Raw genomic sequence first — 25377 nt, 5'->3', positions numbered from 1 at the left:
TTTCTTGTTCACAAAGTTAAGGCCAGGAACTTTCTGCTGAGGACTCCTTTGGTCGCTGATTAAAATTCCTGATCTTCCCACCCAGCCCTCCAACACTTCCCTCTTTCCACAAGACTCTAAGCACCTCTTCTAAGGCAGGTTTGCAACTGTTGGGTTTTTTTCCTTGGGGATAGGCTCAGGGTAGATGAGCAGCCGTGCCTTCCCCTTCCCAGCTAAGCTGTGAGCACTCATTGCGATGTGTGTGAGTATGGAGCACCACGTTTTGCAGAAATTGCTGCTGTTGGATAATCCATTAGCAACAATGGTGATCAAGTAATACGAGCATCTTCATAATTTATTCCATCTTCACCTTCAAGAAGGTTTTCTTTGGCTTTTGAAGTAATGCTGGTATGTCCTGCAGGCAAGTTTTTGGGGACTATTGGGCTGGATGAGCTGTTCTAGATCCTTCCCTTCTTTCCATATAGATGGGTACACCTAAACACTTCTTGCTCTTGGTGATTGGTTCTCTTGATGCTGCCTTTGAACTGTTTCTGCTACTTCTTGTGCCTTTTTCTGCTCTTTTGCCTCTCCGTTTGCCTCCTCTTTATGTACTCTTCTACTCTGAAATGTCTAAAACAGATAAATGGTTTAAAGGCATGTGATTAACGTGCTGTATACGCACTGTGTTAACCCACCTGCTTTATTCTTGTAGTTTATCTTTTCTGAGCTTGTTGGGATGAGGCGGGTTGTCTGGCATCCTGCCACTGATCCCAGCCAGGGAGTTTGGAAGCTGCTGTAGTATGGATTGTAAATAATCGAGTCTTTGATGTTCAGGTCTCTTAACTGGTGAGACTTTTGTCTGTAGACCAAAGTTTAATTGAGAGCGAGTAGAGGCTTTGTTAAATGAGTTGTTTTATGCCAGAACTGTGCTGTATGTTTTTTCTCTAAGTGAGAAGGTACCTGAGACCCTTTGTCAAACTGCTGTGTCTGGTGGAGAGCTGGGTGCCTTTTTGATCTGAAAAAAACAAACTTATTTTAGAGGCAGATTCTGATTTGAAGGTCTGCTTAAGGTACCAGTTTTCTCTGCAAATTCAGTCAAATATTCTCTAACGATAAAAATTAATAATCTTTCCTGTACTTCTTCCTATTTCAGACAGTTCTGTAATCACACCAAAAAAAACTGACTTTACAATAGCTATGTCTGTGCAAATCTTAAGGTTTCTTTGTATCTCATTTCCTTCATTTGTATGGCTTAGCATCTATTTTATTTGCATAATTCACCTCTGTGGTCAGTCCGTTATTAAAATTGCCCCACTGTCATCTTGTGCTATATGCTTGTCTTGATTTGTGATTATTCTTTTGATTATGTGGGGTTCCTCAGCCCTGCTGTATTACAAATAACAAATAAGACTATTCCAGGGAAGGAGGAGAGAGACTGTAAGATGTTTGTTGCTGCTTGAGAAGATAAAATCCATCTCCACTCTCGGGTTCCAGAAGAAATGCACATCATGAATATTAATGCCAGAATGAACCTGGCAATCAGGTGAACTTGTATATACGAGACCATCATGGGTGGAGTTTCCAACTTGGGTTCATCTAATTTCTCAGGGCTTTCTCTATTTTGCTTCTCTTGGTCTTCATTTAGTAATAGTTTTGCTTGTCTTGGTCGTCATCGAGGTCATCTTAACCTCTTGTGTCTGAGTATCCTGAAGTCTCTCTCTTCAGAGCTCTAGATATCTGCTTTTCAGGCTGTCTGCCTAGTTGGATAGAGTCTGTTCCCTCTTCATATCTGCCTTGGCTGGCACGCCATTCCTGCAGGATATGTGGCTAGATGTCTGTTGTTTTTAAAGATTAAGTGGAGGCAAATTCATCATGTTCATTATCAGGATAAGTCGCTGTATCCTGTCAGTGAGCTTGCAGGGGTTTTTGGAGAAATGAAGTGTAATATGCATAAACTTCTGCAAGAGAATTGACTTGGTACAGTGAGATATTTTGACATTAAAAAAGAGACTAGAACAACATGTCACCCATTACATTGATTTTCAGAACAGGCATAGCAGAAAATTATTGTCATTGACCTGAATGGTTTCTAATAGGATTCTGTGGTTTTGCCTTTGGGCCTTGTGTTTAATACTTGTGCTAAAATAGTAATTTCTAGGGGTTGGCAGCAGCTATCAATATTGGAGATGGGCAAATAAGGGATAAATCTGTATTCCATAGTAAACTGTATATGAGCAAGCTGTGTACTTCATTATGGGAAAATGTAAAGCTGTTTTTCTAGGAATGGTACAGGATTCTATTCTGAGAAGCAGTGAAATATCTAGAAAATATTTAGGAGTTAAGTTGCATTATCATGAGCTTTCTGTATGATTCAGCAGCCAAATTACCCTTGACTATATAAATAGTGGAAAATTGGATAGGAATAGGCAAATCATATTCCATCTGGATATAGTACCGGTGTGTCTGCAAAGTTCTGTGGCTGTTTTTGGTATCAAAGGCAACAAGAAGAATGCTTAAAAAGTGGAGATAGTGCTAAGAAAAGTTATGAAAATGATGTAAGTATTAGAATATATGCACTTAATGAACAATATGCAAAACTCCTTGAATGTAGTCTGACACCCTGATACCTGCTAGAATGGCAACATGATGGAACACAACTGATTTACGAGACTTCTGGAGTGCATTATGATGATATTTTGAAATAGTTGGCTCATCCAGTGCCTAGGAGAGGTGCTTTCCTGCATCTGCTACTCGCAAAGAGCTGGTTGAGGGAGGGATGTGGTCTTGGCTGCAATGACTCTGAGATGTTAGAGCTTAAGATCCTGAGGGATGCGAGTAGCAGAATAAAGACATCAGAATTCAGGACAACAGACTTGAACATTTCCAGGGAACCGAAAGGCAGGATCCCATGGGAGGAAGCCCTGAAGGGTGAATAAGCCCAGGTGAGCTTAGCTGATCTTCCAGGACAACCTCCTCAAATTGCAAAGACAGTGCATCCTGATGTGCAGGAAACCAAGCAGGCACGACAGGTCACCAGCTTTGCTTAACTGCTTAATGGGGAAGTCCTGATGGAGCTCAAACATGTAAAAAGGACTGTGTGCAGAAGGCAAAAGGAGGTATGGGATACCCAGGAGGGTACAGGCAGGCAGAGGGCACATTAGGAAAGTTTAGCTGGAGTTGAAACTCCAAGGGCAACAAGAAGGACTTCCATAGGTATGTTTGTCAGCAAATGAAGGCAAAAGAAAACGTGGATCTGCTGCTGGATGAGGCAGGCAACTCTGTGATGAGAGACACAGGAAAAGGCTGAGGTATGCAGTGTTTCTTTGCCTCTGTCTTTACTTGGAAGATCTGCTCTTGCTAGGTGGCATTTTGGGATGAGAGGTAGTGCCCATGGTAGAGGATGGCATGGACACCGCCGGCAAATTGGACACATGCAAGTCTGTGGAAGGGGGTGGGTGAGGCAGCTCCATCTTCAAGAGGGTGAGAAGCAGAACTACAGGCTGGTAAGCCTCGCCTGGGTCCCCAAGAACATTATGGAGCATGTCTTTGTGGAAGCTGCTTCCACGGTCGGGAAGGTGGCCGAGAGGATTCAGCACGGATTTGCCAGGGTAAAAATGTGCCTCCCCAACCTGCTAGAAATGTGGGAAACCACCATGTTTCCAGTGGGCAGTTACGATGAAACCTGGGCACTGAAAGTAGGAGATGAGCAAAGTCAGTCTTGAAATAGCCAATGTACTATAAATTGTTACATAAATCACTGATTAATAATAAAAAATCTGACTTGAGACCTGCAAATCAGGATCAGATTTCAAAGATACACTTCTCAAAAAATAAAAACAAAAAAAAAAATCCAAAACCTTTTGCCACTAAAAAAAAGTGTTACCCTTAAGCATACATCAGTTTCTCTTTTCTTTTTCTCTGTTGGCTGGTAAGTATCTGTCTTGGATCCTGACTGTGCTTTAAAATAAGAGATCTTGCCAATTAGATTAAAAAAAAATGATCAGTGTCTGTCTTGATGTAAATCCAGTATTTAGTAGATAACCTTTTATATAGTATTTTCTGTCCTTTTCAGGTCTCCGAGCTCTCTCTTATAGCTCACCATTGACTCGGTCAGCGAAGGAGGTGCTGATCGTGCATATGGAAATGATGAAACTAAATGTTAAACACTGACGGGTTTATTTTTAAAAAATTAAAAATTTAACTTGTATAATGCAGCTTTGTGCTGCATAATGATGATCGGTACAGCTTTTATGGGTACTATTTGATAACTCCTTCCATAAAATGACAGGTTATGTAAATCTAGTAAAGCTTTTAAATCATGTCCACTTTTGATACTCTGTGTTTGGCTTCTTAACTTACAATCTTACAATTTGTGCCTGTCCTTAGTTTTAGTATGTCCTTAGGTTTCAAATGAAATAGAGTCGCTCATTTTGCAAATAGGAAAAATGTTGAATATCCAAATGAGTGTTTAAAGTTTGAAAGTTGAGAAAAGACAGAAGAAAAGTCAAATTTCTCTTTCTTTACTCAGGAAATGATGGAGATGTGTTGCCAGAATCACCTTCCGTGGAAGGTTGGCTGTCACGCACTTCTTTCTCATTTTTTTCAATTAGTTGAAAGGAATCTGTAGTCTTTATTAAATGTGGGCCACGCGATTGAAGCTTTTATTTTATGTTAATAAAATAGAGTATGAGACTGCGCTCTGTTTACTCACTGCAAGTCCTCGGGACTGCTGCGGGGAGCTGGGGGACTTGTGGCTCGGGTTGAAAATGTCTGTGTCTTACAGAAGGTGGCGATTTGATGAGGCTTGTGGCTTTTCTTGGAAATGCCATCTTTGTTACTTTATCTGGTTTGGGTTCATCTTTGTTTTGCTTTTCTGGTTATCATTAAGACATGCTTTTCTTTTCAGGGTAGAGCTGGGCTAGGCAATTTTACCAGCCGTTACACCATCCTGAAATGCCATTGGTGCCCTAGTAGATGTTATAGTTCAGGGTCTGATGGTGTTTGTTATATTCAGCATTTTAAATCTTGGCCATAAATTTGCTTGGGAGGCGGATATAATTTTTTTTTTCTCCCCTCAGTATTTCCAGCCATGATTGCAGGTGCTTAATGTGAGCACGTACTCTCTGGCGTGATGGGCGAGTTATCTGGTGATATTTTTTTTTTTTCCCCCTCAGCAAAAATTTCTTTAATTCGTGCAAATCACGTCTTTAAAAGTGAGTGTTTTTCAGTCTGATGTTAATGAATCACACTTTGGCAATGTTTTCCCTGATGTGATAAACAATTGTTCTGTTAGTCTGTCAGATTAGTGAGCCACAAACTCTGAAATGTTTTATGTGGGGGTTTTTTTTTTTTTTAAGATGCTTATTTTGACAGCCATTACAGTCTATCCCGCAAATATCTTGGTCTTTATATATCTTAGGCTTGAACAGTTTGAAGGGAGACAATATTTTTTTGTGAGTCTGAGCCCATTTGGGTTTTTTGCTGTGTGGTTTTTTTTTGGGGGGGGGTGGTGGTGGTGTTGGGTTTTTGGTTTTTGGAGTGTTGTTTTTTTTTTTTGTCAAATTGGACCTCCATCATGCTCTAAGGTAGGCTCTGGAGCTTTATTTTGATTCAGAAGTTTCCAGCTATCCGGAGCTGGAAATCGGATGATGAATCTTTATAGAACACCTAATAAAGAGGTGAAGTTAGTCATCCTTGTCATTTTGGTGTGCAGTATTCTTTCAGGTACCAGCATAACATCTCTCTCTTACTCAAGGTGTCCTCTTTTCAGCAACATTTAATATTAATACTGAGATCTTCATCATTTGGGACCATTAAAGAGACCGATATTCCTCTCAAACAGTGGTTGTTAATCCTGCCCACATCCTGGTTTGGGAATTATCCAGATTCTCGGCAGTTTCAAATGGTTTCTAAAGAAGTTGTTTCCTCCTTCCTGCTGTAAATGTTTTCTCCTGTGCTGCAGTCCTCTCTTATACAACCACCATATTCTGCAGGAAAGATGGTCACGTGAAATGATTCCTACATGGAAAGGAATATAATCCTTGCTGGTGGTGTTGGAGATTATGTTGATTGATGGTTTCTTTTTGTGAACTTTCGTTCAAGACTGCTTTGTATTCCTTTTTTCTTTTGTTTTACTCTCTCGTAGGTCAGTAACTTACCATTTGTCATCAGTAGAGGATTTTTCTACTAGCTGGAATAATTAGTCTCTGTTAGACATCCAGTGATAAATGGGAGAGGAGGGGGAAAAAGGTTAACAATTAATTTTGTTTCAGTATTAGACTTCAATGAAGTTGAGAGCGTGCTCACAAAGTGAGGTGATCTGTGGAATTTTTCGTAGAGAGTCTTGTACGTTTTCTTGTGAGAACGCAGCTGAATCTTGTCCCATTCCCTGCCATTTCCCTGTACACCATGGGAATCAAATGAAAATGTACCGACTGTACCAAACTCTCCCTCACGTGAGGTCCTGTATTATGGTCAGTGTCTGAGCGGGAGCGAGTGCTCAGGCTGCCTTTGGTTTGTCCCCAAAGCTGAACGCGGTTCTCAGTGCCTACTCTGACTTTCCCTTTTGCCCAGGCTTAGTTTCCAGATGATGAGTGTTGAAGGCTCGGTCTGGTCTGGGAGCATCTTCCTAAGAAGTACTGTTTAAAAAAGCCCTGCAAGGCTGCCGCAGTCCAGTGCTCTTTTATACAAAGCAAACCCCAGACTTGTATTAGTGTGCATATTTGTGTGTCGTTTCATCCATGCATTGCATGGTTGAGGGTTCCATTTCTGCTGGGATATTTGAGGGTTTTAACCTGGATTTTAATCCTGATAGCGACGTAGAAACTCTCAGCTGGAAGATGTTGGAAACTCTTCTGAAGTCACTTGCGACAACATCACAATTTTAATAGAGGATGGGGTTTTTTGCAGGTATTCAGAACGAAGCCTGACAAAATGCATTGGGATAACGATAGAGACCAGACCAGATTACTGCCTGAAGCGGCATTTAAGTGACATGTTATCCTACGGCTGTACGAGGCTGGAGATCGGAGTGCAGAGCGTGTACGAGGACGTGGCCAGGGACACCAACAGGTGAGAAGAAAGCTTCAATGCAAAGCTGAGCGTGGCTGCTCGCTGTATGCTTTCTGGAATACTTTTGAGTAGCGTGACTTGACCCGTTTGCTTGAACACCCGTTTAAGATTGAATGTTGAAACATTTAGTGCATTTCCTTGTTTGTGTGGCCATATGTCTGTTAAGAAAAGCTAATAAACTGCAGTGGCTTCATGGATTTCTTTGTGATATTGTGTAGACCATGGCTTGAGAAAATGGAGTAATTTGTGATGTTTTATTTTAAAATCATATTCTTTTCCTGTACTGTACATCTCTCTTTTATTGCTTCATAAATAAATGCAGTTTTGTGAAGTAGAACGTGTGCCCAGAGAGAGCTCATAGTTCTTGTCCTACATAATTCACAATCTATAGGCTTGAGCAGATACAATGCAGTATAATCTCTTGGAGGTACTTCACCAGCAAACAGCACGTTCTCTACACCAGATACCTTTTTCTGCTGAGTATTGGAGAGGAGAGATGACATTGGCAAGTACAGAGGGTGAGGCATAGCAGAAACAACACCTGTTGAAAGATTAACCACAGTCATTCTAGGCATACAGTATCTCTAGGGATTGCAAAATATATTCGCAGGAGCCCTGTGATTTATTCCTTGTCATACTGGACTTATGGCTAAAAGAACAGTTGTCCTACGTAGGAGAGTGCGCAACACGTTGTTCATCGCGTCCCTTACAGACAAGTAAGCCAATCTCTTTTTTTTATTGCAAGTCTCAGAATTCTGTTCAGATTTTGAAAGAAGTGATTTTTTTTCTTGTTTTTTTCACTTCTAACACTCGTACAACTTGCCTTCGTTCTTATTGCATATGCCAGTCACCTACCAAAGATGTTTAATAACCATAATCATACGTAATGACAGAGATTATGGTTCAATAAGCAAAGCACATTTTTGCTAATATCTACCTTAAAGGCAGTAGTGCAAAACTGAAAATGTTGGACATTTTCTTTTAGAGGCTTAAAGAATCCAAAATGAGTTTCCTCCTGCAGGTTTAGCTGTAGTATTGCTGGTGCATGGAAGTGCAGGCTGTCACTGCTATGAAATGGTCAGGCTTCAGGTCTCAGTAGACAGCAAAAGCCATTTACTGAGTAATCCAAGAGTTAAGAGCTAATATTTATAGGTGATACTTTCCTCCTCTAGATGTCAGAGCTTTCCAAAGGAAAAGGTCCATACTAAGGAATGTAGCTAAATCTCACTCTTAGACTAGATGTATTCATTAACGGGTAATTCTGACACAGATTGTAAATTTAACAATTAATTTCTCTTCAGCTTTTAAAATCTTTTTTTCACCTCAAATCTTTTAAAGGTGTCCCATCCTGAGGTGGAACTGTAAAACCCCACTTGGCTTTTTCCTCCAGTTTTGTCTGTCACATCAGAACTGGTACCATAAATCATTCAAAGCCGTGTGTCACTTTTGACTGGTACGTTTGCTAATGAACCCTTGCTTTCCCGCTGATGAATCAGAAGAAGAATGAAGTAGTATATCATTGACTTGATTTCACTCAGAAGTAATCCTGTATAGAATTATATTTTTAAAGGGTTTTGGCACTTTTCAAAGTGCCAAATGCTTGCAGAATTCCTAAAAGGCTTTGCTGCAGGCTGTCTCAGAGCAGGGAGGATGCAGGCTGTTCACTCAAATATCTCCCCCCGACTTCTTAGAACAATGAATTGGAATATACTTTGAGAGAAGGGTGATTCAAGTTTCTTTTTCTTTTGAAATGACCTCATTTTGCTTCTGTTCTTCTGCTACTCTGTGGGCGATGTGTTTTGGCTTTAAACTTTTAATATTTTGCTTGTAGCAAAATGTCAGATTACAACCAATTAGGCTAACTGTTTGGAAATTACTTTCTATTATGTTCCATAAGTCATTAGTGAGGTTTTTGAGTGCTTTTGGTGGCTGTGAGGCAGAAAAATATTCAAGAACAGATCTAGGCATCAAATAATCAAGTTATTGATGCAGCTCAAATTCCACTTCTAATAAGAAAATAATTTTTATTTATGAAGCAAGTCTCCATTTACTCCCCTCAGGCTACTCAAGGACTTGAGTAATACTGTCCTTGAACAGTCTCAGAAAAACACCGTAATACTTCTGAAGAAAAACATAAATAAAACTATAGTCATAAAACTATATGTAGGGGTTTAACAGAGGCAGAATCTTCCAGTAGAGAGGAAAGAAGAGGTCCTTAAAACAATGGAAGTAGCTGTTTGGTTTGGTTACGTTAGGTTTCGGCAGAAGGCATGCATTTGTAGAGATGCCCAGCTGGTGTTAATTTTTCATTCAAAGGACCGTCGAGGAGAAGAAGAGTCACCTGCTGAGCTAATCTGTTGGCAAGGAATTCCAAAAGACAGGGTGAACTGGTGTGGAAGTGTGACGGGAAGAAAACGGGGATTGGAGAGGGAAGAAGGTAGCAGATGCTGAGAGGGTAGAAATGTCAGCCAGTAGTGGAAGAGCCCTCCCAGATGGAGAAGAGCAGAAGCAAGGGCTTTGTGGGAAGACTGTTCACACGTGATGGGGACCTCCTAGTAGCTGTTTGTGGTGATAGGGATTGCTGTTGTGGAGGCAGAAGGCAGCTCCCGAGCCATGGAGATGGAAGGAGAGAGGAGTTTGCTTGAAGCTAATGAGTTATGCGAGATTCAACCTTTGTTCCTGCAGTCATTTGTGCTCCCACTCTCTCCGAGCTCCTGCAGAGCAAGCCTGAGTTAGTTTGGTTTGATGTTGGTGGAGAAGAACATGAAATCCTTCAAAAGTCCCAATCCAGCCAATGTTTGGGGCGTTTGGCACCTCTCAGAAGTTGAGAAGAGTTTGTGTTTCTCTCAAGGGAGTACTTGAGAGCTCGGCAAGCATGTTGCAGGATGATTTTCTAGCTAGCTGGTTTTATGTAGCCCCCATCCTTCTTCTCCTTTTCATCTTCTGTTACTTTTGTTTCTGGTTATGCTTCATTTTGATCATAGACCGTCTTAAGTGCAGTGTGTCCTAGCTTGTGCTGTGGCATCAACTTGTGTCATTGCTTTACAAATTGAATTTCAGCAGCTTTCGAAAGTTTCTCAGGCTGTGATTTGAATGGCTGTAGCCTTGGTAGGGTTCACCTGCTATAAAGGTAGCAAACTGGACTACTTTTAGCCCCTAGGGTAGTTTACTTTATTAGCAGCCGTGTTCCAAGACTTGAGTGTGATAAACTGATAATAAAACTCAACTCTTCTCGATTCCTAGAGAATAATCTCAATTAAACATATCAAAATATGTCTTTTGCTGTGTAATCCTGAATGCCTTTTCTCTCCTCCCAGAGGTCACACCGTGAAGGCTGTGTGCGAGTCCTTTCACTTAGCCAAGGATGCCGGGTTTAAAGTGGTGGCGCACATGATGCCTGATCTACCAAACATGGGGCTTGAAAGGGACATGGACCAGTTTGTTGTGAGTATAGCTTAAAATAACCAGGAGTTTCTAGTGTGTTCCAGCTTTGTCATCTAATGCTGCTTCTCTTTCTTAGCTCAGCTATTGGTTACGATCCAGACCAGAATTGTTTCTTAAGGACAAATAATTTAAAATTCATTTTTGAAGGTGGAGGGTGAGAAAGATTTGTTGAACTACTTCATCCAGAAAATTATATCCTTGCCTCATGAAAGACTGAGTCACTCGGGTCTCTGTGGAATATAGCTCTTCCAATATTAACTAGGGCTCTTACTTTTTTCCAAGGTGGTTTTCTTTCCTTGGATTTAGAATAGTGCATGATTCAAAGTTAAAAGCATACTATCTTGAAGGTAATTAATTGCAATGTATAGGTGTATTATATAGCATCTCTGTTCTTGGCTCAGTGCTATTCAATATCTTCATCAATGATGTGGAAGAAAATATAAAATTATTTCTAGAGAAATTGAAATGAGAAAAAGAGCAAATGGTAAACAGTGTCGGGAATTAACCACTTTATCTGGTAGCGTGGTAGATTTTTTGTCATTATTTAATTTTTTCTTAAGTCAAAATTGGTCGTCTTTTTAAAAGAGTGCAGAAATTGCAGCCATGATACAGGAATCCCAGGTATATTTCTGTGCAAGGTCAGACTAGGTGCTTTCTGGCACTAAAAAGCTATCAATGCGAGGGAATATATTGTTTAGAAGTACAGGCAGAAAGCAGTGGTTTATCTTGGTACGCTGCAAACAGGCACGTCTAGAAAGAAGCAATCAAAACCACAGCTGTCCAGTAGATGAAGGAAATTCTGAAAACTGTGGTAGGTACTTTTTGCAAGGGGTTTTGTGCTGAATTCCTTGAGCTCTTCATAAACATAATGTCATAGTACACAGCAAATACTATGTTCGTGTGACAAAGTGAGAGGCTGGGACAAAGTGATGTGCACAAAACTAGAGGTGAAGTCAGTGACAGAGCTGAAGGTTAACTCAAAATTCCTGCCCCAGACTGTTGCTCCTGGATTATCTTCTTATAACGCTGAAGGAGATAGCGGGTGGACATCACATTAGCTGTGTTTTCATAGAATTACTTGTGGTGCAGGGTATGGCAGAACCTGAGTCCCTTCCCTCAGTATCTCATGAAGTTGCAGCTGTAGTTCTGGGTTCTTTATGGGCCTGTCATTACTGAAGTAATATTAGGCTGGAGAGAATTTGTAGTGGAAGAATAGCAATACTGACTAAAAGATTTAAAGACCTAACCTTGGGTAAGACCCAGCGAAGAGGAGACAGTAATCTAAGGTATTTGCAAGATGTAAAACTGAAGAGGGAGGAATTATTTAAGGCAGAATTACAAGCTTCCATAGAAAGTATTTAGTGATTATTATTCTCTGGTGCTTATTCATGATAAATGGCTAAGGCTTTTCCACTGTCAGATCTGAAGCTGCTCCTGTCTCATTGCAGGAGATTTAGGGAGTCTGTTTAGAAGGTATGACTTCAAGTGATGCTGAACTGCCTCCCGTTTCTGCAGGCCAGCAGGCTCCCTTGCTTGTTCGGGGAAGGGTAATGCCATGCTGTATTTTGTCCATTTATTAATGACAATTTTTGCAGAAATAGAAGAGGCAGAAGTCAAAGTTTTCAGAAAGAGGAGACAAGAACATGACGAAAAGGCTGGAATTGTGAGAGGGGGAGGTTAAAAGAAAGCTGGGAAAATAGTTGAGCATAGAAAAGCAAGAGAAGGAGAAAAGAGAGCAGAGAAGGTCAACTTGTTAGACTACGTCTGCCAGAGAAGTCTCTTGGCTTTAGGAGCTGGGAAAACCAATGTTGATGGTGGGCCAGCTCTGGGACACGGCAGGAAAGAATTTGCACATTGTGATGGGGAAGGATGAGAAAAGTGAGAGTAGATGAGAACGAGGCCCAGAGAGAATTAAGAAATTTTTCAATTTAGAAAAGGAAGGGTTAAGATAAGATCAGAACTTTTTGCTGAAGGGCTGGAATTGGCAAAAAGGCTGGATGAAGGGCCAGGAAAGAGAAATGATAAGCAAGGGAGAAAGAAAACCAGGTAATAGTTTAAGAGGGGGAATTCAAGAGGACAGAGAGGGTGATGGGGTGAAGACCAGCTCAAGTGACAGCCCTGTTAATGAGTTCAGAAATGTGAAGCGGGACTCACAGATCAAATTAAGATTTGATGCCAGTGAGCATACAGATGAGGAGCTGGAGGATGAGTAATCAGTGTGGAGGATGAAGCCCTCAGAAGTAATGTGAATGCCGCAGAGTGAGGAAGAGAAATGGGAGTTGGAGAGGCGGGTGGTGGGGAAGAGGTGATAGATCACATCAACACGGAGAAGAATTATACCTGTGTTGTTTTAAAGAGAAGGAAGTATGGGAAAGGAGAGAAGAAGGAATCAAAAATGCCCGTGTTAGAGAGGTGCGCAGGGTCCCCCCCGCGATCAGATAGCGCATGAAAAAAGACCTGTGCGAAAGAGGCAGCTGCAGAGTTGATGCCCGGGTAAGTGATCACGGTGCGTTTCAGAAAACGGAGCTGCAGGGAATGAGAGTGGAGAGGCTGTGGATCACTGTGACATGTTTCAAGATGGAACGGTAAACAAGAGACAGCTATACTCTTCCTTTTACCTTCTCCTCTGCCTTTCTCATCCTATCTTAAATGCTTTATGATTTATTTTTAAAAGATCCTTTGTCTTAAATAGGAGAGAATAGAGGGTAAAAACAACCCCGTTTTTTCTTTTTTTCCACAGTCCTGTACTGGTGAACATAATAGAAGTATTCAGCAGACAGAAATTCTGTCTTTCCCGGGGATTCAGCTAGATAGTACATTCTCTATTTCCTACCTTAAAATTTTATATCATGGGTTGGAGTTATTAAAACAACTTCCTTATATGTTGTGCTGTATAAATGTTAGTCCATGCTGGTAAATATTGAGACACTTCTACTACATAAAAATAATGTGAGAGTGAAGAGAGGAACCAAGTGAAAAGCATCTGTTGTGTCCTTGCAACAGTACTAAGCCGTTCATGAGCAGCAATAGTGCTCTTTTATGCAATATTCTCCTAGTTCACAAAAACATATAATCTTCCTATAGGAAGATACCTCTGACTTTTTGGGACAAAGACACCTACGCCTTATCAAGGATCCTTACAGATTTTTGCGTTTGTGGTAGTTCTAAATAAGCCTGGAGAAAATAACTTTATTTGTTGTGATACTAACCTCCTCTTTAGCCATGTGCTTTTCAGACCAGGGAAAGGTAGGACAAAAAGGAACCAAAATGACTTTAGAAGGAGGTCTAAGCACCTTGCCGTCGTTACCAGTTGATATATTAAATACAGGGGCTTCTCCTGGGAAGATAATAACTTGCTGATTGTGCTGACTGCGTACTAAAAATACTGGGTGCTTCTTCAAATTGAACAGGTAATTATGGTTTCAAGAGTAACATTGCTTCTGTCCCTTATGACCTATTGATTTTGAAGTGTTTCCTGCTACTTCCAGCCAGCAGCTAGGATGCCCATCAGTTACTCTTTTGCAAGCGTATCTGGGTTTTCAGAGTTGTGTGTGTGTATAGCAACTGTTTTCCTGGAGAGTTTATTAGTAATTATTCAAAACCTTAATTTATTGATAGGAGTGAGTATATTAGGTAGATCTTTCATTATATGTATATATTCTTTTTTACAGTAAGTGTCAGGTGACTGGCTTTTTGCCTTCATCATGAAGATTATTACAGTTACTTTTTTTAAACAGAGTGGATGTACTAGTCCTGTGTCGCAGTTATGTTGTGCTTCTCCACTCCTTTCCTCGTCATGCGTCTCTTCTTCCCTTACCGTTGATTCTTTTTATAGCCTCAGAGGATTTCCTTTCAACTTCAGGTCTTTTCACCCCATTCCACATATGGGAAAACGCTGCAGGGAGGGACTATGCTCTGCTTCCTCCCACCACCCATGTCGCTGTGCCAGGAGGGTCGGGTAGTGTACGTATACGGACACACACACTGCTACTTATTGTTGGCAAATGCAAGCGTAACAGTTAAGACTGATTCGCAGTGCCGCACGTAGCAGGTGGTCGGAGAAAATAATTAGAATAATAGCTAGAATAAATCAAGGACTCAGCGGGAATAATGGAATTGTTACCAGAGCAGACACCTCATTCTGTGGAACGTGATAAACACTCAGCTTTGCTGTTGTAGCACGAGAGAGATGAGGTGACTCTAGGGGTAAATGGTTGGGAGGATTCATGAATCACACTTGCCAACAGGGCTACCAAGCAGAACTTAGGATTTAAGCAAAAACTTTAGGAGGCTAAAGAATTCCCAGGATGCTGTTACTAATTCCTCATTCTGTTTCTGCAGAACCACTGAGTGGCAATAGTATAATCAACAAACTGTATCTGCTCTAGTATAAATATTACAAAGCTAGTAACATTTATTAATGGAGAAGGTATTGCTATGTTTGCCTTTATTTTGTTTTGTTTTTATGGTCTTTGCCTAAGCGTGATTTACTGCTGCTGTTCCTCTTGGTCCTCCGGGAGGGATGGCTGTAAGCCCATCTCAAACAACTTTAAAGACCCTTCAGAGATGAAATAAATCTGGGGAGCAGAAAAAAGGAAAGGAAACAGGGAGGAGAGCCAGAAGATTAGAATTTTCAAGTGTGGGAAGTGTCAGGGGAAGTGTCATAGCAAGTTGCTGGCAGAACCCTCCAGCTCTGAAGGCACGTGGGAGCTGGTGGATGCTGCCCAGAAACATCAGATAGGCCTTCAGTTGCTGAGAAGCTCTTTTTCCTTGAGGAGATCCATGAGGAGGTCCTGTGGCTTCACTCTGTCCATCTAAAGTCTCGTATAAATAAAATGATGAGGATAAGAGCATAGGCAGGATCATTTACTGGTCAGTGCTGGAGACGAGTATCACGACAAGAGACTTTTGATTCAATTCAGCAGAGCCATTCTTGTCTTCTTTAAATAAAATGCAATCATTGAATGATGTTAGTCTGGTGAAAATTCCTTTTCTTACAGTCATGTGTCAGGCTGTTTTTTTTCTGAAGGAATTGCAAAATAAGCATTTCCCAGAAATAGACAAATTGTAGTGAAATGCCTGATGCATCTATGATCCAAGTGTAAGTTATGCAGAGGGCCACGGTCTCCTTGGGCTTGTTGAACACAAGAGAGAAAAATAATGGCCAAGTAATGCAGTGGGTTGTGTGAGTGTCCTTTCTCTTTGCTATGTATTTGATGTTGTTGTAAAACTTTAAATACTATTGTATCACCTTTAGCTGTAAATAAGGAGATAGTTTTCCTGAGGGCTCTCATTTTTATCAAGGAGATTAAATTCATAATGAAACTAATATATTGCATCTCTATCAGGAGCTTTTAATAACTGTAATAAAAGACAGTTAAACTGCTGATCTACATTGATTTTTACTCTTTTGGGAAGACAATTATCTGTGTTTTTAAATGTAGCTCTGAAATGTTTAGTGGGGTAAATGATTTTCCTTTCAATTCCTACTAAACATCTCATTGAAACACTATTATTGGCAGGTAGCCAGCATTACCTCTGAAAATTTGTCTTTTTTTTTCATGGGCACATTTACAGAAACAGATTAGGCAGTATTTAATGATCAGTCCTTCAGTTACTGGAGCTTCTCTTGGAGTCTTAGTAGATGTTAGAGCTAAAAAGCTCTTCACTTGGGAAACAATTATAGTTTCATGAACTCTGGCCAAAGCTGTGGTAATTTTTATGTTAATGAGAATCATGGTAGTAAGGAACAGGCTATTTTTAGAAACTATTTTCACAGATAATTGCGCTCATATCTCTGTGGATAAAATATCTAGATAAAGCCCCAGTGTGTGCCCACTTCTGCAGATGGTCGAATTGTGTGCACAAAGCTTTTCTCTCTCTCCAGCGTCCGCGTGGAAATAACTTTTATTTGCTGGCTGGGTGTGTTTGCTGCGGCTGTGGGTATGTTTCCTATAAAGCAGGTCAGACTTCTCTCTGCATATGTGCAACATAGGAAAGAAGTAGAAGTTAAAGCAGCCCTCGGTGTGAAATGCGCAGAAACAGAATAGCTGAATCAATTGAATAGTACAGGTAAAACTGGTCTCTTATCTTCTGCATCATTTGGGGATCCATGCGTAATGTGGATAGGGTGTCAAAATTTAAACCAGAAAATCCAAAGGATGGGGATTTCAGTAGCAGCATGATCTTTGCTACGTTGCATTGTACTGCATAGAAACAGTACATATTGCTATACCATTGGTATGGACATGATAAATTGCAAGGCTGTGTGGAAAAACTGCATTTATTATGGGTCTTGGATTGCTTCCTTTGTCTTTCTGAATTAGTATTTTGCCCACACGCACATTTTCCTCCGGCATGCCAGCCGTAGAAGTTATGATAATAACTAACACTACCTTTAAAATAACCTCCCATTCAGAAAGAGTTTCTGCTAAATATAAAGGTACAGCTGAGACCCTTTTTCTACCTGAACTAAAAGATCATTTCTGCACTTAACAGTCCCCAGACGACTGTGGGTTGCATAGGCTCATACAATCGCTCTGTCTGTTCAAGAGGTGGTTTTTCAAGCCAGCATTCAGAAGTTGTTTTCTGGGGCTCTTTCACTAAGGCCCCTTGCTGCTGAAGTCAATAATGAGCATATGGCTGGGAACGCACAGCCGAATGGAAAGGAGCGCAGGAATAAAGGGATGTGTCTTGGATAGAGAGTGCAAATTTGCCAGGCAAACAGAGCATCATTCAGTAAAATATGAATTTTAGTGTAAATCATCATCAGCAACTGAATGCTTGTCATCAGAGTGGATAAACCATGATGTCCAAATTAAATTTTTGAGGACTTAGTTATTGGTTTTGTGTGGGGTTTTTGTTTTGTTTTGTTTTAATAAAAAAAAGCTTACTGGAAAAGCATAATGGTTTTGCTGTGAACATAAATGAGAGAAGCTTTTGCAGGGCTGAGTGTGGCGGCAGAGAGCACATGGTTGTATTGATGCTCCTTACGGAAAGGAGAGGTCTGATGAAGGAGGATTAGATTATCAAAAACGTTACAGAGTTGCTAGTCTCAATGTTTTTTAGGGTAGAAGACATGCTTTACAGGGATCTATGTTGGAAAACTTGTGTACTTAAGACAATGAAAAATGCTATCTTTCCTGTACTTAGCCCTAGGGGAAAGCTGACCCTTCCAGAAACATGAAGACCAGAGTTCTGTGCTTGGTAAAAGTGAAGGTGAAACTTCACAGCAAATTGATGGAGGTATTCTCATGGGTTTCTCCAAAACTGCGTAATAAATGGAGACTCACTTGGAGCACCTGCAAGACTAAGCAGATGGGGCTGCTCGGTGCAGTGAGCACAATCTGGAGAGATTTGTCTTGGTGTTTGGATAGATACTGTGATCAGGAGTCAAAACCATGCTCCAAGGTCATGCTGCTGATGCCCAAGGCCTCTTCCAAATGTTAAATGTCTCTTCTTATTATTGAGTTGTATTATAGCGGTGCCGGGGACTGTCGCAGACTAGGATCTCCTTGCGGTAAGTTCTGTGCAAACTTGGCGAGAGCGTTAGACAGGAGGCAACCTGTCGATCCTGACAGTCCAGAGGTAAGAAGAGACCGTGGGAGGGATGGGAGGCAGGCATGTTCCCTCCTCGTCTGGCAGCAGCACCTTCCTATACCACGTAGAGAATTAGGGTATTTATGACGCTGAGGTGCATAGTCTTGGTAAATAACTCACATCTGTGGACAAAATGCTCCTGTCAGTTTGTCTCTACCTGTAACGGTTGCTTTGCACCCCAAGAGGAGTTTGTTCCTGGGTTTAATGTGGTAATGTGTTCTTACTGAAGCTGAAGATTGTGAGGACTCAATTGTGTTAGACGCTTCTGGAAAAGTCCCCTTTGGCATGTGGATTTGGGGTTTTTGAGGCTGTCGGGGAAGGGAGGAGGCACCTCCTGCACCTTGAAGGGTGAATTACAAGGTCCTTTACATTCTTCACTCTGGACGTTAGCAGGCAGGTCCACTTTTCTTATTTAACATGCAAAGTCTACATATGAGGCATTATAGAACATCCTAAAGTAAGCATATAGATTATTCTTTTAAGTAACAACCAAAACCATATGTTTTTGTTAATGTGCACTATTGTGATAGTTCAGTAAGACATATTAAGATCTTCAGTGATGTGCTACTGATAAACTTCTTCAGTATTTTGAGCCTCTTCCTTTAGGAATTTAAAGACTAGCAAAATGAATATGCAAAATTAGTATGAAACAAACTTTTCTGTTTCACCTACCGTGCATTACCATGCTATATAGTCTCTGATGTGCTGTTTTTCTATACACTAATATATGCTAGCGTTGAAGAAATTTGCAGACAGGTGGGCTAAAAATAGATGCTGGTCATTGTCACAGAACTGACCCTCTTATGGCAGAAATGTTGGGGTTTATGGCACTGTTTTCTTGGCTTAGTAGTTTCTATAATCATATTTATGTGGTGAAATTTCAGTTTCTTTCAGGAACTGAAAGGATTTTATTACGTAGCTGTCAATAGTCAGGAGAGTTATAACAATGAACTGGAAAATGGTCTTTCCTCCCTTGATTGCAGAATGCTTTACAGGTGCTCTCAGGAGAGCTGGAAATTTGGATCATCTGCTTTAGAAACTTTTTGCCCTGTGGTCACATCTATAGGAGATTTTGTCATGAGTGCAGACATTAAGCAGAAGTGACTCGATTTATCTCTGTTTATATTCACCTTTCAATCAATTTCATGATTCATGACACCATATATAAAGTAACATATGCATTTCAGAAGAGCCTAATTAAAAATGTTGTACTGTGTTTGCATCAGACATCACTGATTCAGCAACAGGATTTACTAATTGCACTGTAAAGTCCCTCCTCCAAAGAATATTTGAATGGACAGAAAGTGTTGCTCTTTGAGGATAGGTGACACCTGACGGACCTCAGAAACAGTTTTATATTTGGCACAAGTAATATCAACATACCATCTTTATATAAACCCAAGGCAACTTTGGGAATTCCCCAGGTTATATTAGAAAAATGTTTCAATTGTGTTTTAATTCTGTGTATTTAAAATAAGCGTCAGGTAAAAATACCTTGAAGAGTGGATGCGCACGCAGTCAGCAGAACAACAAGCTCCAGCTTGCCGCAGGTGAAATGCTGGAGAGTTTGCTTCCCTTTCGTAGAGGGCTGGTCTGCCTTGTCATCACTGAATGGTCTGCATTGCATTCGTGTTCACATGTGCTCTGCTGGTTTGGCACACAGTGTATATATGATCGCACTATGTAACATATATGCACTCATAACATACATCACAGTAAGTATTATTTTTCACCATTCTCTCACTGAGTGGTAAACCTGATCTAAAACCATCTCATTTATCACGAGTCAGAGTCTGCAAACAGATGGTATTCAGAGCAGCTAACGAATAATATCTTACTATGTTCTGGTAACTTAATAGGAAGTCTAAGGTCACATAGTTGAAAGATATTGATGTTAAGTGACTTTGAAATGACCACCTCTCAGCTTGCTGTTGGCACCGTGTTTCCCTGCTTCCCAGGTGACAACTGGTGCTTGACGATGTGCGTGTTCCCAGGCTGCTCCAAAAGGCAAGTAAAAAGGCACAATTTAGTCTATACTTCTCGGTCAGTAGGCCATTGACAGTATTAATGAATGCAGATCCCATTGTTACATTTTAATTAGACTAGCATTTACAAGAAGGAGGGAGAAATGTAAATTTTGAGTTAAAACGGAGCCACATTTTGGAGCCACAAGCTTCTATTAATGCATATAATTAAACTACTAAGTGATTGTTTGTTCCCTGCAGAGTTGGAAGTGTCATTCAAAGCAGTAGCTTTGAAGTGCTACCGGTATTCGTAGTTATAAATAATACAGCTGATGGAGATAAGGAATGCTGTAATATGGAGAGTTAAGATAATGTTCATCTTAATGTAGTCGGACATTAATTTAATCATCTGTTTAATGCACGGACTACAGTAAAGGAACGAATTCAAGAATCAGGTTGGGTGGCACCTGATTGCTAGTGGACAGTCATTAAAAAGTAGATTTTGGTGAACTTTATTTTTAACAAATCCTGACATTTTAGTAAATAGCTTTAAAAAATTGCTGCTGCACTTATCCTATAACTGATATCTCCTCAAATAGTTGAACATCTTGAGAGCAAGAAGGTTAAAGATGGCAGCTGAATCTTTGGTTTGTAAAAAGATGAAGTGGAATCACATAAAATATATTTTTTTCTTTTTGGAGTGAGGGGGAGAACTGCAACTTTTGGGTGTCTTCAAAACACGTTTCTAATTTGTTCTGTACTTAAAGTGGTCAGTAAAATCAGATTAAAACTGCAAGGTATAATCTTTTAATATTGGCTGAGTTGTGCTGTTACGGAAGCAATGAGACCAAACCGCTGTGTGGTCTCAGTGTGATCCCAAATCATTTGACCTTTCTGTTCCAACTCTGAACAGATACATAGGTGACTAACGGGTTTTCTGTTTAAAAAGGTTATTGCAAGCGCACATGAAAGTGAAATGTTTGAGTTCAGGACTTCATCTCCTGATTCCATCTCCTCTTATATTCTGATCTTTTTTTGATTCCTATAGTGTTATGGTGACTTTTGGGTTTCAGCTGATGTCTGTTCTCTTGGACAGTAATTACAATGTCATGCAATTTTTAAGACTCAAAGCAATTGATGGGAATTGGACAAAAGGATTCCATCATGCACTTTTGTACGTCTGCCTTGATGGAAAAATCATTGGCTTCTTGGCATCTAAATGACTGATTTTACACCCATAGGACCCTGATTATTCATAGTGGCAGTGAGTTTATGAGGTGGTGGATGAATGGATCCTATAGATGCCATTAGCTTTAATAACAGAGAACTTCTACAACAAAGGCATATGCTAGTAAAATCAATTACTGTTCTCATAAAACATGTTAGCGGCTAACTTGTATAACCTTGTAGACTGAATGTGTGTTGATGGGATCTTATTAAGATTCATTGTTTGTAATTCACAGAGCAGCTGTTCCTACAAGTAAAGTATGTTTAATGGAGCTCAGGTGAAGCAAAAAAAATTGTGAATTCCAGAGTTCTCTGGTTACTCATTATATTTGCTGTGAAAAAGTAGAGTCATAGAATCATTTAGGGTGGAAAAAAGACCCTTAAGATCATCAAGTCCAACCGTTAACCCAGCACTGCCAAGTCCACCACTAAACCATGTCCCTAAGCGCCTCATCTACACGTCTTTTAAATACCTCCAGGGATGGTGACTCCACCACTTCCCTGGGCAGCCTGTTCCAAGGCTTGACAACCCTTTCGGTGAAGAAATTTCTCCTAATATCCAAGCTAAACCTCCGCTGGCACAACTTGTCCTATCACTTGTTACTTGGGAGAAGAGACCAACCCCCACCTTGCTACAACCTCCTTTCAGGTAGTTGTAGAGCGCGATGAGGTCTCCCCTCAGCCTCCTCTTCTCCAGACTAAACACCCCCAGCTCCCTCAGCCGCTCCCCATCAGACTTGTGCTCCAGGCCCTTCACCAGCTTCGTTGCTCTTTGGACACGCTCCAGCACCTCAGTGTCAATAGAGAAAAGTACTTAACTTTTCTCTAATACCACATAAATTGGGCAAGGTTATGAGAAACGTTATTTTAGGGTATGAAAAGGTCCACGATTATGAACCTCCAGGTCATTTAAGTTTCACCTAATCTGAATTGACCTTTTTTTTTAACTACAATTAAACCACTATAATAACTTCTCATGTCCTGTCCACCCTCCACACACAGAAATTTTAAATTTTACTCTAGCATCCATCTTTATTATACGAGACGTGTTAAATGCTAGTTGGCTTATGGTCATTAGCTAGGGGGGAGAAAACTTCAAGTTCAAAGAAAATTGGTTTAGTAGCTTTGAAGTTGGATGTGCTTCCATTGGGAATACTCATGCATGCGAAAGCACCACACCGCATCCTCAAGTGATTCAAAAAGTCTGGAAAATACGTAAGGATCCTTTCTCTCTAGGTCGTCTTTAATCTCTAACTTCACAGTACATTAGCAGACGTGGATTTAAGCCCCGATTGAGTGCTTGCTAGAGCTGATGGAAAGCCTCCTGTTGATTCCAGTGATGCTATGGATGGTGGTCTCTGGAACAAATGTTGTTTTAGGGATTGAATTTGTTTTGGCAGTAAACTGTTCTGAACGTTTTTATCAGTTGAAGACACCTTTTAAGGTGTCTAATTAAAAAAAGAAAAGGCTACAATTCCTACTAAAGCTTGCCATGTGTTGGCATTTTATAGTTCTTTTGTTTCATGAGAGACTTAATCAAAACTGTTTGTAAATGGGAAAAGGTTAAGCCTCTAAATATTGGGATTTACAGAAACTATTTAAAGTTTACTGCTGGAAAAAGGGGTTCAGGAAAAAAAGGAGACACTGCTTTGTTGTACTGATTGAAATTAATTACTTTTTAAATAATTAAACTTGAGGAATATTTTGAGAAATATGTTAAGAAATAAATAGGAAAATCTGTTGCCTTTTTTATGTCAGCATTACTGAAATGCAAAGTAGCATTATCAGCTAGCTTAATATATTGACGTAAAATATGCAGTATGTATGAAATAGCAAAATTCACGATGTGATTAGACACCTTAACTTTTGACCTTGCCTTTGACTGCTGGATGGCTTTAACCTTAGTGCTGTGTTGATGCCTTTGCCTTTAATCTGCAATGTAAATCAGTGAATGTTTAAATAGTCTGACTGGTGAATCATCCTGAATGCTTTTGCTTTTTCAGTTCAGTATCATTGCAAATATTAATACATAACCTTACTTGAAGCCTTTTTTCCTTGCTGGAGGGGTTTATTTACCTTCCTATATCTCATTGTGGAAGCATCATTGCTTTCTTACCTTAATGTCTTCTTTTTCTTCAGTGCCGCTTGGCCATCGAGCTCCCCTCGTTAGAACAGTCACCTCTTACTGGATTTTCTTATTCCTTCTTTCACAGTTGCTTTGTTTTACGTTAGAGCACCTCTAACCACCCACAAAAGATGGAAGTCTGTACTTCTGGGTTGTTCCAGGACAACAGGATACTGAATTATTTTTCTGACCCTACACAACCTCGTATGCTATATGACTTTGCATTACACACCTGCTTCAGCTGGCTGCTATGAAAATGAGTCCAGTGATTTATTTTTTTTCCCCCTCTTTGCATGTAGAGCATCAGATGCACACTAGGGCCAGCACAGAAGAAGTGGTAAGAGTGGTCAGCCAAGGGCAGAGCATGTCTGCCTTCTCTGACAGCCGCCAGCAACAGTATTGACCTGTAAAGTCAAGCTGAACCCTTGGGGCAGAGGGGAGGACACACGTTTCCAGGAGATGCATTAAGCAGACATAATGGTTCCCTGCTGTCACATGGGGGCAGATCCTGTTTCTGACCTTACTGGGAGTTGGACTCGGTGATCCTTATGGGTCCCTTCCAACTTGGGATATTCTGCCGTTCATCAGTGGTGCTCAATAGACCGCTCCGTAACCCAGCCCAACACCGAAACAAAAGAAAAGCGCTCTCCTCAAAATGGCTGTTGGGTTCTCCTGCATCAGTGAGGTGTGTCATCCTGGTCAAGGGTCCGTCAGGAATCGGAGCTGGCACGAGCTTGGGTGCAGGATGGCGTGGCTGTAAGCGTGGGCAGGGCAGGGAGCCATCACATCTGCTGCCTGCGGAGCTGCAGCACAAACCAGTCACGTCCTATCCTCAGAGCTGGTGATGATGATTTTATTATTTCACAGAGCTGGCTAGATAAGTATGTTTTTTCATCTCGCGGTGGCGGTGTGAGATTTGTGACAAACAGGAGTGTTTGTAGAGTGCATAAACAGACCTGAGGAAAGGAGGAGACCAACCTTCTATCTACACACACTCCGGTGTGAGCACCTTGACACCGGGGTTCAGAGTCATCTCTCTTTATCTGCCTTTGGCCAACCTCTCTGTAAACCATTTACTTTACAGATAGCGCAGCTTAATGGGGTACAAGGTGTGTTACCTGTCTGGGATGGTTGGTCTTGTGTCTCGGATACTCTTTGGGGAGAAATGAGTTAGATATCCCTCCTGGAGGCTGAGGGTGGAGAACGTGGGTCTCGCTTTCTGCATGAACCAAATTGTTTAGCAATTCTGTAACGAGGGGAGCACAACGAGGCTGTGCCGGGATGGGGTTCTCGCAGCAGCAGCAGCTTTTGGCACAACCGTTTTGCAAAGCTGCAGGTAACTCAGGTCAGTGAGTTGATCTGAGTTAAAACAACCCTACAAAATTTAAAACCAGTACCTCCCCCTTGTGTTGGTTTTTTTTTTTTTTTTTTCTTTATGGGGCCATCTGGGACTTACTGCTCCTTAAGCCAGCAGTGCTGCTGGGATGATGATGGCTGAAGCTTCATCAGAGCATGAATGCAGGATTTGACAGTTAATTTTGCAGCAGCAGCGTGGACTTTATCCATGGTCCAGATCTTGTTTTGTCTCTTAAACTGACTCAGTTGTCCCTGCCTCTCTGTTTGTGAGGATGTGTATAAATGGCTCAGGAGGCTGGTCTGCCTGGAAAAGATTTTTTTTTTTAACCGGTTTCTTTTTTCAGCTGGATTAGCTCTCTGGTCTGGTTTTTCTCTGTGGCTGCACAGCAGGCAGGGTGGCACGGGCGTGCAGGACAGAGGCTGCTGGAGCTGGCCCCGGGCTTAGGCAGGGAGCCTGCCAGAAGCGGCCTGGGCTGACGTGGTCCTGCCGTTCCTCTGACCTTGCTCGCCTCCTCCCGTCCTTGTGCTGGATCTAGCATGCATTCAAGTCTGCGCGGATCCATTTTGGTGTGCTTAAGCTAGCAGCAAACCATTTGCTGCTTTTTATTGTGT

At 41.0% G+C, this 25377-nt stretch overlaps 1 protein-coding gene across 3 annotated transcripts in view; it reads left to right on the top strand.

Annotated features, from left to right (window-relative positions):
• Positions 1–25377, top strand: part of ELP3 (elongator acetyltransferase complex subunit 3) — a 92710-nt gene that overhangs the window by 26012 nt on the left and 41321 nt on the right. For all 3 annotated transcript variants that reach the window (XM_075144801.1, XM_075144800.1, XM_075144799.1), the window contains exons 8-9: positions 6889–7050; positions 10368–10494. In XM_075144801.1, coding sequence (XP_075000902.1) covers positions 6889–7050; positions 10368–10494 — 289 coding nt within the window. The remainder of the gene's footprint in view (positions 1–6888; positions 7051–10367; positions 10495–25377) is intronic.

This window comes from Calonectris borealis, chromosome 3 (genome assembly GCF_964195595.1).
Source record: "Calonectris borealis chromosome 3, bCalBor7.hap1.2, whole genome shotgun sequence".
Lineage (NCBI taxonomy): Eukaryota > Metazoa > Chordata > Aves > Procellariiformes > Procellariidae > Calonectris > Calonectris borealis.
Note: the sequence above shows the minus strand (reverse complement) of the source record. Positions and strands in the feature narration are given on the sequence as shown.